At 34.2% G+C, this 13,257-nt stretch overlaps 1 protein-coding gene across 1 annotated transcript; it reads right to left on the bottom strand.

Annotated features, from left to right (window-relative positions):
- Positions 1–4,713: 4,713 nt before the first annotated feature.
- Positions 4,714–5,920, bottom strand: LOC131631099 (E3 ubiquitin-protein ligase RSL1-like). Its single transcript, XM_058901879.1, has 2 exons — positions 5,121–5,920; positions 4,714–4,954 (listed from the first exon to the last, which is right to left on the bottom strand). The coding sequence occupies exons 1-2, from the start codon at positions 5,918–5,920 to the stop codon at positions 4,714–4,716; spliced, it is 1,041 nt and encodes a 346-aa protein (XP_058757862.1).
- Between the last annotated feature and the right edge of the window lie 7,337 nt (positions 5,921–13,257).

Below are 13,257 nucleotides of genomic sequence, written 5' to 3' on the forward strand. Positions count from 1 at the left end.
AACTAGGGCTCACGAATTTGAGAGGAAGCAGCCACCTTCAATCCAAACCAAGATCGTATTTCTCTCCCTGAGGTAATTCTATGTAAGTATGGACTCATATATCTTGCTTACACCATGTAAATACCATGCTATGTTTCATTCATATTAATTCAAGAATGGTGATCATCGTTTTCTATTGCCTAACGCGCTTCCATGAGTTATGTTGCTTCTAATGTGTTTATGACTGTGTTTAGGGTGGAATAGATCCATCTTTTTGAATCTTTGGTGTGAGAAACTCGATTCACCATGGCTAGGGTTTATCACGACCATGCCTCGAAACCATGTGTTAGGATCCGTTTCAGACCATAACGACCCCATATTTGGATTCGGGGGACGATTTTAGGTGGATCTGGGTGGTTTGTTCTTCCTCATGTATCGTTTTTGTTAAGCTTTGATTTGTTGCAGGAAACCCTAAGCAAATCCGTACGTAAATCCCTGGCAGATTCCGCAGGTGAATCCGCAGGGATGAAGGTGGAAGGAGATGAATAGTTGCGTGGAATTCTTGACCGTACGCGCTGCATTTCTATTTGCCAGTCAACGTCAGCCTTCCCTCTCTCCTTTTTCTATTCGCCTGCGCAGGATATGTGGCCCCCACGTTTGACTGGGTGTAGTTTTGCACACGTTTTAATTTTTGTTTGTTTCAAAGTAATTAATTTGCAGATGATGATCATGACACAGTTGGTAAAAGATATCATCCTATCACCCTTCAAACCTGGGATCGATCCTGGTTGGATTAGTATTTTTTTTCTTCTCTATTTATTTGATTGCAGATCCAGCACTCCTCCCTTCAGGCACGTATACGATACACCCCCAGGCGTCCACCGTTGATTCGCAGGAAGACCAATCCAAAGGCTCAAAAAGCGCTTGCCCACAGTCTACCCTTAGGAAGCAGCTATACAGGATTCACGTCCAGCACTTTGGTTTTATTGGTTCTTTTTTTTCTTCTTTCTTCTTTTGTTTATTTTGTTCCTTTTTTATTTTGTTTTTAACTAACCATTAAATAATTAACCAATTAGCCTATTAGATTTAGACATTTTAATTTAGCATGATTAAAATCAAAATTAAGATTAATTAATTTAATATTTTTCTATCATTTAGGTAAAAACCATTTAGGTTTAGATTTTAATTAGTTTAATAATTCCAAATAACTTAGTAATTAGGTTTTAACATAATCCTTTTATTTAAAATTAAAAATACCAAAATAATTAGATATTTAGGGTTAATTAATCAGGTTTTTTTTTAAATCAAACGTTTTCCGCTAACTTTCCCGATTCTCTTCTCATCTCAACTCCAATGAATGTCGCGTGCTTATTTTGAATTTCTGCCTTTTATTTAAATTATTTATTGTTTATTTAAAATTCTAGAAATCGATGTATAGGTCGCATGGGTATTTTTGTAATAGGGTAGATTTATTTTTCGCATTTTACTTTCCGCACATACTAACTGCTACTATTATCTGTTTAGATGTATGGCTTAGGATTGTATGGTAAGATAAAAGTAACCGATAGATCATTAACTCAATGTAACTAAATATCTGAATACAACACACTCCTTTTATACTGTTCACACACTCACCTTTAGGGTTTCCCCTCTTACGTTGCCTTTCGAAAAATAATAGTCAAGTCCCTCGAAGCGTAGGGATGCCTTAGCCTATGCTGCCTTCGATTCAAAATCACCATGTCCCTCCGACTTAAAGATCATAGTCCCTTCAATGTCGCCTTTCGGTATAAATGATCTTGTCCATCGATCAAATGGTGATTGTCCCTTCGGAATGCCAAGGTATCTCTACTGGTTGCCTTTTATAACTATTCACACCTCATAGGACTTCCTACCCTCTTTATGGTATGGATAGTCCCTATGAAGATTCGATGACCCTTCGATGACCCGCACATCCAATGTATAGGACTACCTACCCTCATATGGTATGGATAGTACTATCGCACAAGGAAAGTCTTTAGAATAGGAAAGACCTTACGAACTTAGGGTAGGAACTCTTAAGTGCTTGCTCACAACAAATCAACAAACGCTTTTTGCACCATGTTTTCTAACATTTGTCTTTTTAGACATTACTCCAAATCAAACTGTTTTTCTAAACACATTTCAAACATTTCAAACAAAAGTGAGCCAAGCAACTAAGAGCCCGTAGATAACTACGGATGAAAAGGGTGCTTACACCTTCCCTTTTCATAACCTACCCCCCGAACCCAATCTCTTTTCAAAGAAGGTTTTTCCTGTTCTTTTATACCTCTCCTAATTGGATAAAATAAAAGTCGGTGGCGACTCTTGCTCACCGCAACATTGTTGCTTATAAAAATAAAAGTCAATTCACCGTATTACAACTCTGATATTCAAACGTTGTTATTCACAAAATCTGAGTTCAGAAGAAAGTACAAGATGAAAGACTGAAACGTCAAATCTCTGACTGACAAAAGGAACGTTAGAAGCTACAAAAGGCAAAGTCAGTAAAAGCAGGAAATGCAAGGCTCGAGGAGTTGACAAAAGTGTAAAACATTAAATGCAGAGCTGTATTATTCACGCAAAGCATTAAATGCTCTCAACGGTCATTTCATCTCAACGCCTATAAATAGAAATTCTGATCAGAAGCAAAGTAGAACACTTGTGCAAAATACTAAAACGCTGTCAAAATCAAATCTCACGAACTTCATCTTCAACCTCACAAACTCTTGTAATATTTAGTGAGTGTTAAGCTTAGAACTTAAGAGAAATATCACTGTTGTGATTACTGCTTTATTAGAAGCAATCTAAACTCTTGTAAACATTATTTTACATTATTTGTAAAAGGTTCCTAGAGTGATCAAGTTGTGATCAGTAGACTCTAGAAGACTTAGAAGGTTTCTAAGTGAAGAATTCCTAGAGTGATCAAGTTGTGATCTGTATACTCTAGAAGATTTAGAAGTTTTCTAAGTGGATAACCATTGTAATCAGTTGGATTAGTGGATTAAATCCTCAGTTGAGGTAAATCACTCTAAGGGGTGAACTGGAGTAGTTTCGTTAACAACGAACCAGGATAAAAATAATTGTGTTAATTGTTTTTATCTTACAAGTTTTTGAAGTCACACTTATTCAAACCCCCCTTTCTTAGTGTTTTTCTATCCTTCACTTTGTAATCTTCATGCTTTAAATAAGTCGAATCGTTGTTGTTTGTTATTTTTTTTCTATATCAGACATTATTTCGGAAGTACATTTCTGAATTCTTCCAAGGGGGTGAATTTGGAGATGCACTTCCGAATTCACCTATTTTCTGGAAAAAAAATTTTATTTCGGATGTACATTTCCAAAATCAGTTTTTTTTTAAAAAACATGTTTTCGAAAGTGCATTTCTGAAACCATATTTTTTCTCATAAAAAGGTGACTTCGGAAATGCATTTCTGAAGTATAGGGACATTTTGGGGTTTTCGCCACGGGTGACCAAGAAGGTAGGGGGTCAATAAAGAAATTCTCTAAATTTATAGCTTATTTGCAGCTATGGTTCATGATACCATGTATCAAACAAAGGTCATGCTAATGAGTATCTCCTATATACTCTTTAAGGATACTAAATAAATAAAATAGGCTTAAATGCACCTTCGGTCCCTGTAAGATAGCGAATTTTTGATTTTCGTCCCTGTATATTTTTTTCCTGGGTCTGAGTCCCTATATTTCACTTTCGCGTTTGTTTTAGTCCATAAAATCAAAATCCGCAGGAAAATTCGCATGAAAAGCTGCTGATTTTCCTACTGATTTTGGCTTTAAGGACTAAACTGCAAGCAAAAAGCAAGATATAGTACTCAACCAACAAAAAAAACTTACAGGGACGAAAATCAAAAACTCGCTAACTTACAGGAACCAAAGGTGCATTTAAACCAATAAAATATTATTTATAAAAATCAATATTTCAATTTTCAATATATATTGAATACGCGTATTATAAAAATACTTATTACTTTAGTCACTTAAAAAGTATGGGGACAACTTCTCTACCCATCATAAAAAAAATGGGTAGTGTACCTTCAACCAATCACAAAGGTCCATTTAATTTTAACACATTTAATTAATTATAAAATAATAAATATTTTTGTTGTTTCCAAAAAAATTTATATTGAAGGTAACTCTACCCAACTTTTTGAGATGGGTAGATAAGAATTCACCAAAATGTATTCCAAAAATTTTACATCAAATAAATAGTCATCACCCAACTAGCCACAACAATTTATGTATCATATTTCCAAATCACGACACATGCAAGTCAAGCTTCCTTCATCAAATATTGGCAAAACAATAGACATCAAAGAAAACTCAAAACTTGCATTACCAAATTTACTAAGCAGAAAACAAGGTCAATATAAATACTAACGGGCTGTAACACTGAAATTTATAAAGTAGCATACTATTTCAGTACATGTCAAAGAACACAAAGATCAAATATCTTTAACTAATTTCAAAATCAAATATTCAACTAATTTCAAAATCACAAAATCTATCAAAATAAATATAGGTAAAAAAAAACTTTTTTGTTTTCCAATTGGTTAGATTTAACAAAGCACAGACACTGAGACACAATGGGTATCGTATGTGATACATATCATGAACCAGTTCTTGTTGTTGATCCAAATTGATGGGAAGTTTGTTCCACCAGTCGAAATTATACCTGGAAAGACTAGAGAGAGTCTGTTCCTATCGTCGACCCGGATAGAAGGAGCTCCCATAAGAATAAGTTCCACCAGTCCCATATTTTCCTGTGTAAACACCATAAGGAGTTTGTTGTTGTTGACCCGAATAGTTGAGATAACTATTAGAGACAGTTGTTCCGTGAAAAACCGGTGTAGGTTGTTGGGGAGTTCCATTACAAGTGCACCTGCCAGCAGCAGTGCGAGTGTAGGTTCCTCCACACTTGTAACAAAAACTACACTGACACCTACAAAAACAAAAAAGTTAAAAATTTTGAAATTTCTTTCTAGATGAAATAAACATGAACATATATAGCTATACAATCACAATGGTTGATTGATAGCTAGTTGTTTAAATTGATGATTGAAAGACGAAATCATAAAGCAAGAGATTAGATCAAATAAGAAAGAAACCTGCATCTCATGATGTTGCAGCCCATTGTTCTGGCAACATAAATTTTGCAATTAGGGCATCGCCTCCAGTGCTTATTCTGTGCGAGGCGCACCAACATAATATCTTCTTTCTCCCTCTCGCCCGCGTTCAGCTTCTGGAACTCGCTGCATTTGATTCCATCATGCCACGGAACCTTACATTGTGCACAGAACATCCTATTACAATTAGGGCATTCTGAATTAGTAACCGCCTCGGTTTCGTCATTGATCAAAAGAGCAGAGCAGTTTGCAAAGGGACAGTAGAATTTCTGCGAAGCATTGATCAAAGCCTCGCACAAACCTTTACTCCACTTTTCAAAAACCTCGGCCGGAAGAATAGTCCGGCAAATCTGCGCTTCCAAAGAACCTTTGCATTCGGGAACTGGACATGAGATGTTGACGATGTTATCTTCAAGCTTGGAACCGATGTAATTTGCGACGCAATCAGAGCAATACGCGTGAGAGCAGCCGCTGATGTAGAAAGCTTCCTTCATTGTTTTAGTGTCCGTGCAGATTTCGCAGACGAACGGAATGTTACTCGAATTTGAAGACTCTCCTTTTTCGAAAATTCTTTTGCGTTTCCTTAAAAAAGTGTTCTTAGGAATGAAATCGAGGATCTTAATGTCGTCGTCTTCTTCGTCAGAAAGGTTGATGACGGAAGAGATGGTTGCAGCAGACATGGTTCGCTTGTTGTATGAGCGGAAAGAGTCGAGGTCGATTACCTCCGGTGTGGAAGGTTGAACTCGATTCCTTCTTCTCCTTGGAGTAGCTTCCGAAGCCATTGGAATTAGAATTCACTGCACTAGGGTTTCCGAAGCATTAGTCTATGAGAATTCTTGAGTTTGCGGAAATTATACATATTTTAAATTTGAATCTAACCTCCCAGGCATAAATCACGGAAAATTGAGTAAAATCTTTTTATTCCACTTCTACCATTAACAATTTTTTATAAATATTTAGTTACAATATAATCGAGATGACTTTTAATCTTGTTATAAACTATATTAATTGACTCAAGCTCTCAAAGTGTATATGAACTTATTATTATAAAATATTTTTACTATATATATAAATCATACTCAAAGATTTTTTTCTCGAAATTAATAAAGAATATTCAAAGATCTATTTTTTTCCTCTAAATGACAATAATAATACTTATCGATTTGAAATCTATTGTTTCCATATATAAACCATACAAAATAATAGATTATTTTTTATTATTTTTAACCAAATCATAAATTGTTAATTGTGTTAAAAATAAATTATTTCTTATGATTTATTTATATTGAAATCAAATCAATTTGTTAATCCATTAATAATTTTAATTACTTTTAGAGAAAAAAATGATATTTAAGGATGTTTATATATTGAAAAAAATAATAATACTTAATCTATTAGTAAATTTAATTATTGATTATATTTTAAACAAAAAATTATTACTTTGTATGCTTTATATATTAAAAAATATCAAAATATTAATCATTAAAATTGTTTAATGGACTTTGCATCTACTATTCAAATTTATTGTTTAATGAATTTTATATCAAAATATAAAATCGTTTAAGCAACTATAAGCACTACCTTGTTTGACACGCAAACGTCCCTTTTTGAGTTGTTTGATTTGAAGTCCGAGAAAATAGTTTAACTCTTCCATTAGACTCATTTCAAATCCTTCCTACATTATCTTTGAAAGCTCTTTGACTAAATGCATGTTAGTAGAGCCAAATATGATATGATATATAAACATAAATTTGAAAGAGGAGAATATGTTTTCCTTGACGTTTAATGAAAAGCGTTGTGTCAACCTTCCCTCTAGAATATCCTTGGTCACGTAAGAACTTACTAATTCGCTCATACCAAGCCCTAGGGGCTTATTTGAGATCATACAAAATTCGTTTTAGTTTAAAGACATGATTAAGATACTCATGATTTTCAAAATCGGAAGGTTGTGAAATATACATTTCTTCATTTATGTATCCATTAAGAAAAGAACTTTTCACCTCCATTTGAAATAATTTGAATGTTTTGGAACATGTGAATGCTTGTGAAAGGCATATAGCCTCGAGTCTGGAAATCGGAGCATAAATTTTCTCTTAGTTTATGTCCTCCTCTTGGTTATATCCTTGAGCCACTAGCCGGACTTTATTCCTTGTTATCACTCCGTTTTGGTCCAATTTAGTTTTAAAATCTTACTTACTGCCAATAGCTTAATGATCTCGTGGTGGTGGAACAAGGTCTCACACATCATTTCTTTTAAATTGATTTAACTCATATTGCATGGCCATAAGCCAATGCTCATCACGTAGGGCCTCTTTTGTGTTTTTAGGTTCAATTTTTGACACAAATGCAAAGTGATAACATAAATTACTTATTTTAGAGCATGTATGCCTTTGGTAATGTCTCCAAGATTTTCAATTGGATTGTCCTTCAAAGACCTCCAGGCTAAGGGTAGATCATCCACTTTAGTTGAATTCTCATCATCGTCCTTTTCAGGATCATCATTTTCTTTGTCCTTGGATTTCACCGCTTTAGGTTGATTAATTTCTTCTTCGGTGTCTTTGAGCATGCCTTCTAAAGATACACCTGCATCATAAAAAGAAATACCTTTTTCTGATATTTCTCGGATAAGATTCATCAAGAGTGAAATGCACAGACTCTTCGACAGTAAGTAATCTCTTATTATATACTCTATAAGCTTTGCTTGATTGAGAGTATCCAAGGAAGATACCTTCATCCGCTTTCACGTAAAATTTTCAAAGGTTGTCCTTATCGTTGTTCAACAAGAAACACTTACATCCGAAGATGTGAAGATGTGTTAAATTTGGTTTTCTATCTTTAAGAAGTTCATAAGCAGTTTTGTTTAAAATAGGATGTATAAGTATCCGATTTAAAACATAACATACTGTGCTTATCGCATCGGTGCAAAAATATTTTTGTAGACCACCTTCATGGATCATAGTTCTTGCCAACTCCTCTAAAACTCTATTTTTGTGCTCCACTGAAGGTGGAGAAAAAGACAAGAAAGGGGGGGGGGGGTTGAATTGTGTTCTTTCATATTTTTAATTTCCCTTTCTATAAATATTTTTGTTCTTTTATACCTCATTCCGTTGGATATGCTTATATCGTTGTTGCGGAAGAATGTTAGGAATAACACTATATAACCAATGAGATACATGTTCAATTTAACTTCTTAACTCCATCAGAACTTCTGACTTTGCTCTGTACAGTTTTGAAGATATTATGCGTGAATGTTCTAAGTTAAATGGATGATGCGGAAGATAAAAGACACATTCATTTTTATCCTGGTTCACCTTCTCAATAAGGCTACCTCCAGTACACCCTCCACAAGGTGATTTTGCCTCTCTCAATCGAGGACTTAATCCACTATAACCAAACTTGATTACAACTACACAACCAACTATTGTGACTAACTTCCTGCACAGTCAACTGTTGTGACTAACAACCTGCATAAGCTACCTGCGAGTGACTAACCTCTAGATGATGAACCATTCAGTGATCTTAGAAAGATATAACGTTCATCAACCTAGTAACTCTTGCACAAGCCAACTGCTCGTGACTAACCCTGCAATGAATTGTTTAGTGATCTGATCCACAGATATATCATTCATTGACCTCTCTGGACTTCTGACCTTCACTTTGTCTCCAAGAGGATTTCCATAATGACCATAGTCACTATCATCTCAAGCTTCTGACCTTTATCTGGTCGCTTAAGGAAACATCAATATAATGCTTCTTAACAAGCAGATTTTTCTTTTTATCTAAGTACATATTTTTTGACACATTGACAAGTGATTACTTCACATGTAAGGATTATCTTGTAGTCTTCTTGTCTGCATCTTCTGAACAAGATCTGTGCATCTTTGTTGGTAAGTAGAGTAAGAGTATTAACTCCCAGTGTTGAGTGCTTCGTCACTATGATCTTCGTCTTCACTTCATCCCTAAGCAGATTTTGAGCAACAACTCTATTTTAAGTTGCTTCTGATTTGATCTCCATCTTCAGTTCTTTAAGCAGAATCATGATACTCTTGAAGAGCTAATAACATTTTTATGATCTTAGACATAATTATAACACTGTTGAGCATCAATTCAATGTACATAAGATTTCTAAGCTATTTGAATGTAGAGTGAATCATTATTGATTTTTTCTCGTGTATTTTTTAAACACTCATATCTCCCTTCAAATGAACTGCATTGCATGCATAATTTTCTTTTGTTGGAGTCTTTCTTCACATAGGCTTATGGTTTGTGAATAGCAACTATATTGCTTAATTTCTTACATACTTAGTATGTGTGTTGCCTCTTGTGTATCTTCTGGAGTATGATCTTTCATATCTCACCACACTCTCAAATTTGAAGTTTTGCTCTTTATATAACTTTTGGTGTGTTATAGGTGAAGCATAGCCGTTGAAATATGTTTGAGAATGGCATTGAATACTTTGTCTCGATTGGATCTGGAATTTCATGTGTTCACGGAAGGATCTTATCTTTAGCGTGATGATTATTGTTAGTAGTGTGTGTCCTTGATTAAAGTTGTTTTTCCAGCGCGCTGCATGTGGGTTCCTTCTTCAATCAACCTTGGGTGTTGTTCATTTTTAATTGTTGCAACCGTTTTGCTAATGATGATGTTTTTAACGGCTTTCCTCTTGATTCTGAACTTTTGTATTTTGTAAGCTAAGATTGTATTTTCCTTACTGGTTCACATGTAACTTTGTTGTTGTTGCTTTTTGTTTGTCACTGTGTTATATGTAACACCCCAATTCTACCCTGGTAATTATTAAGAAAAATGAGAGTTATAAAATTCTTTTTCGACAAACAATTGGAGCATTACAAGTCAACTTAACAACACTATCATGCTATCATAGATACATAACCCAAATACTCGAATGAACTGAAACCATGTGAATAAACTTTATTAACGTTAAGCAACAGAACTACATTAATCAACTTTATTGACATATCATCTTTCCAACTTAAAACGAGTTTAACATCAACGATTACTTTTCATGTATAAACATAGTTATTCCACAATAAAACCAAACAACTAAACAACTAGCATTCATCCCCCCGAGTGTCCCCCCGAGTGTTGCGTATCAGAACGACAACCTGACTCGAACTAGCAGTGACTAAATCTTCATCCTTCAATTACCTGCACGTTACCAACATAGGGGTAACATTCAAACAGAAGGGGTGAGATATCAACCAATATAAGCAGGTGTATCATAAATAGTATATTAGATCAGGATCATACAAATTTCAACACTTCATAACAGCAACTTAGTAACAACAACAACAAGCCACTTATGAAATCAACATAATAACTTAATCATCACAACTTAATAACAACAACAACTTATAACAATAAAAACTTATAACCAGCAACTTATAACAACAACAACACAACGAAAATCAATAAACAACGAATAATAACAACAACTTTAACACGCGACTCAATATGCGACTCAAATATGCAAATGCATGTGGTACCACTGGAGTAAAACTCCCAACTCTATCAATTGCCAGTAATTCTGAGGCATTTCAACAAGGCATAGGCCTTCAACGTGGTGCCATCAAGGCCAAGGCATAAGCCTTCAACTTTCAACATGGTTGCCATAATTTCCAAGCATGCTTTATGCAATGAATGAAACAATCACAACAATGACAACAACTTAGCAACAAACAATAGCTTATAATATGCATGAATGGCATCAACTTAGATCAACACTGATCATACGACCTACAAGTTCAAAAATCGAGACAATTCAACTTATTCAACATTGGCCATAGGCCTACCATTTCATCAACACATCAACAACAAGTTATAATAACAACATATTAGCAATAATTATCCGCAACTACAACATAACATCCACGGAAACAGTTATAACAGCAGGTCGACAACAACAATTACACCGACAGCAACAACTACGTGCTGCCACTTTATACAACCTACCGTCTCAATCAAAATATACTACAACATTCTATGTATTAATTCGGGCAATTTTGACTATTTACATGTTAATTAGTCTTTCTACTAATTTGCTAATTTTTTTGGCTAGATGCTACTATTTTCCAAGACTATACTGTCACTTTGATTCACATGTATATCTCAAAAACCAATATTCCAAATTAATACTACTAATATATATATACTAACTATTAGTGTCATTCTAATTATTAATTGTTACAATTATAAACTATACTAAATAAATACTTTGTATAATCATTAATATTAAACTAACCTCAGTAGAGAATCTTGTGCCACTCATCACAAAACATGCCCCTCATCACATTATTGTGTGCCTCTCATCTTTAATATAACACCATAGTTATTATTATAACTAATATTATCATGGTTATTATTAATTTACTAGGTGGATACTATGTAGTGATCATATAACACATGTGACGTTCAGCACAACTAAAGTGTACCGTCCGTCACTATATACATATACTAATTAAGTTAAATTAATCAATTCAATATTCATATACCTCTAAATCAAAAGACTTCTAGATAATATAGTAATTAACATATTAACAACTATTATTAAAATTATCATTACAATTAGTAATTACACTAAATGAATTACTAGGTATAATTATTTACACTATTGGGCCATAAGTTGTGCCCCTCGTCACAATAAGGTGACCATCGTCACCAAGGGTGTGCTTCTCGGCACCCCTTCCTTACCATTCCCTGGCGGTAGGCGGGACCTCCGTCAAAGTGTGCCTCTCGGCACATTCATTATTGCCGTCCGTCTCAATTGTTTTTCTATAATTTCTTCGATTTACCTTTGCTCAAATAATCACAACAATGTAATTACTATACCAACATCAACTTAGGGTAATTTTCCATACAAATTTATTGATAGAACAAACTTTCACAAAATCAAATATCACATAGACTACAAATAATATCATGGGTCAGTTTATACAACCCACTCCACATACGATTTATGATAAACCCGGAGAGATTGAACCCCACCCTTACCTGGATTTACCTGGATTTATGGTCTCTCTATAATCTTTTCGATCGATTCTCAGCTTTTCCATTGTTTCCATTTTGTGCTCTGCAACTTTTCCTCCTATGGCCTCCTTCATGACCTTTTCGCCCTCTTTTATGCAACCTCTTTGTTCCTGTCTCTTTCTCCAAACCCTATTCCTCTTCCAATTCTATTCCCAAATAAATAGTAATATTTTACTAAGTCACTTAACAAACTTAAATGGACCTAACTGTCATACCTCTTTATTACTTCATTTATTACTTCACGGCACTACCAATTAAGCCAAACATCATTTCTAAGCTTATTAATAAAATAATACTTTGACATAATTCCACCAAATTAAATCCGATTATTTTTCATGCCAACTTAATAAAATAATTCTGACTTCGACGATAAAATTCGAATTAAAAACAAATAGTCCAATATTAATAATAATAATATTTTTTCGACATAAATCAACTTATTAATTCTCCGACTATCTGAATAAAATTCGACTTTAACTTAATAATCCAAATACGCCTCTTAAAATAATTCCGACAAGTCCAATAATTCTCAAACTTCGTTTAAATCCAATAATTAAATCCTTAATTAATTTAATTAACCAATTAATTAAATTAGGAGCGTTACAACTCTCCCCCATTTAGGATATTTTTGTCCTCGAAAATCTATCCGACTCAACCATCCTCAACTTCGCTTCCAACTTTCTAGCCCTCGATCACGTTTGGCAACACGCCGACTACTACTTATTCGTCATAACATCAACTCGACAATATTTAAATCTAATACATACCTACTAATCATGCAACACCTTCGCGGCATAACTGTTAGTAACTCATCGGACATAGCAACTTTTTAAGTATCAATCATTCCTATCATACTTATACTCGGATATACCATCTCACATCATTATCCCAGCAACATTTTCAACACTAAAACACCTATACCATTCTTTAATTCCATACACAGGTGTCATTCACAAACGAAACACCAACAATCCCATTCATCCCATGGTATCACTTGCATAGTAGCATCAACAGAGCCAACTTAATCAACTTCATAATATCTTAGAGTATTACTCATCATCTACTATAACCAAC

The sequence above is a fragment of the Vicia villosa genome, unplaced genomic scaffold (genome assembly GCF_029867415.1).
Source record: "Vicia villosa cultivar HV-30 ecotype Madison, WI unplaced genomic scaffold, Vvil1.0 ctg.000774F_1_1, whole genome shotgun sequence".
Classification (NCBI taxonomy): Eukaryota; Viridiplantae; Streptophyta; class Magnoliopsida; order Fabales; family Fabaceae; genus Vicia; species Vicia villosa.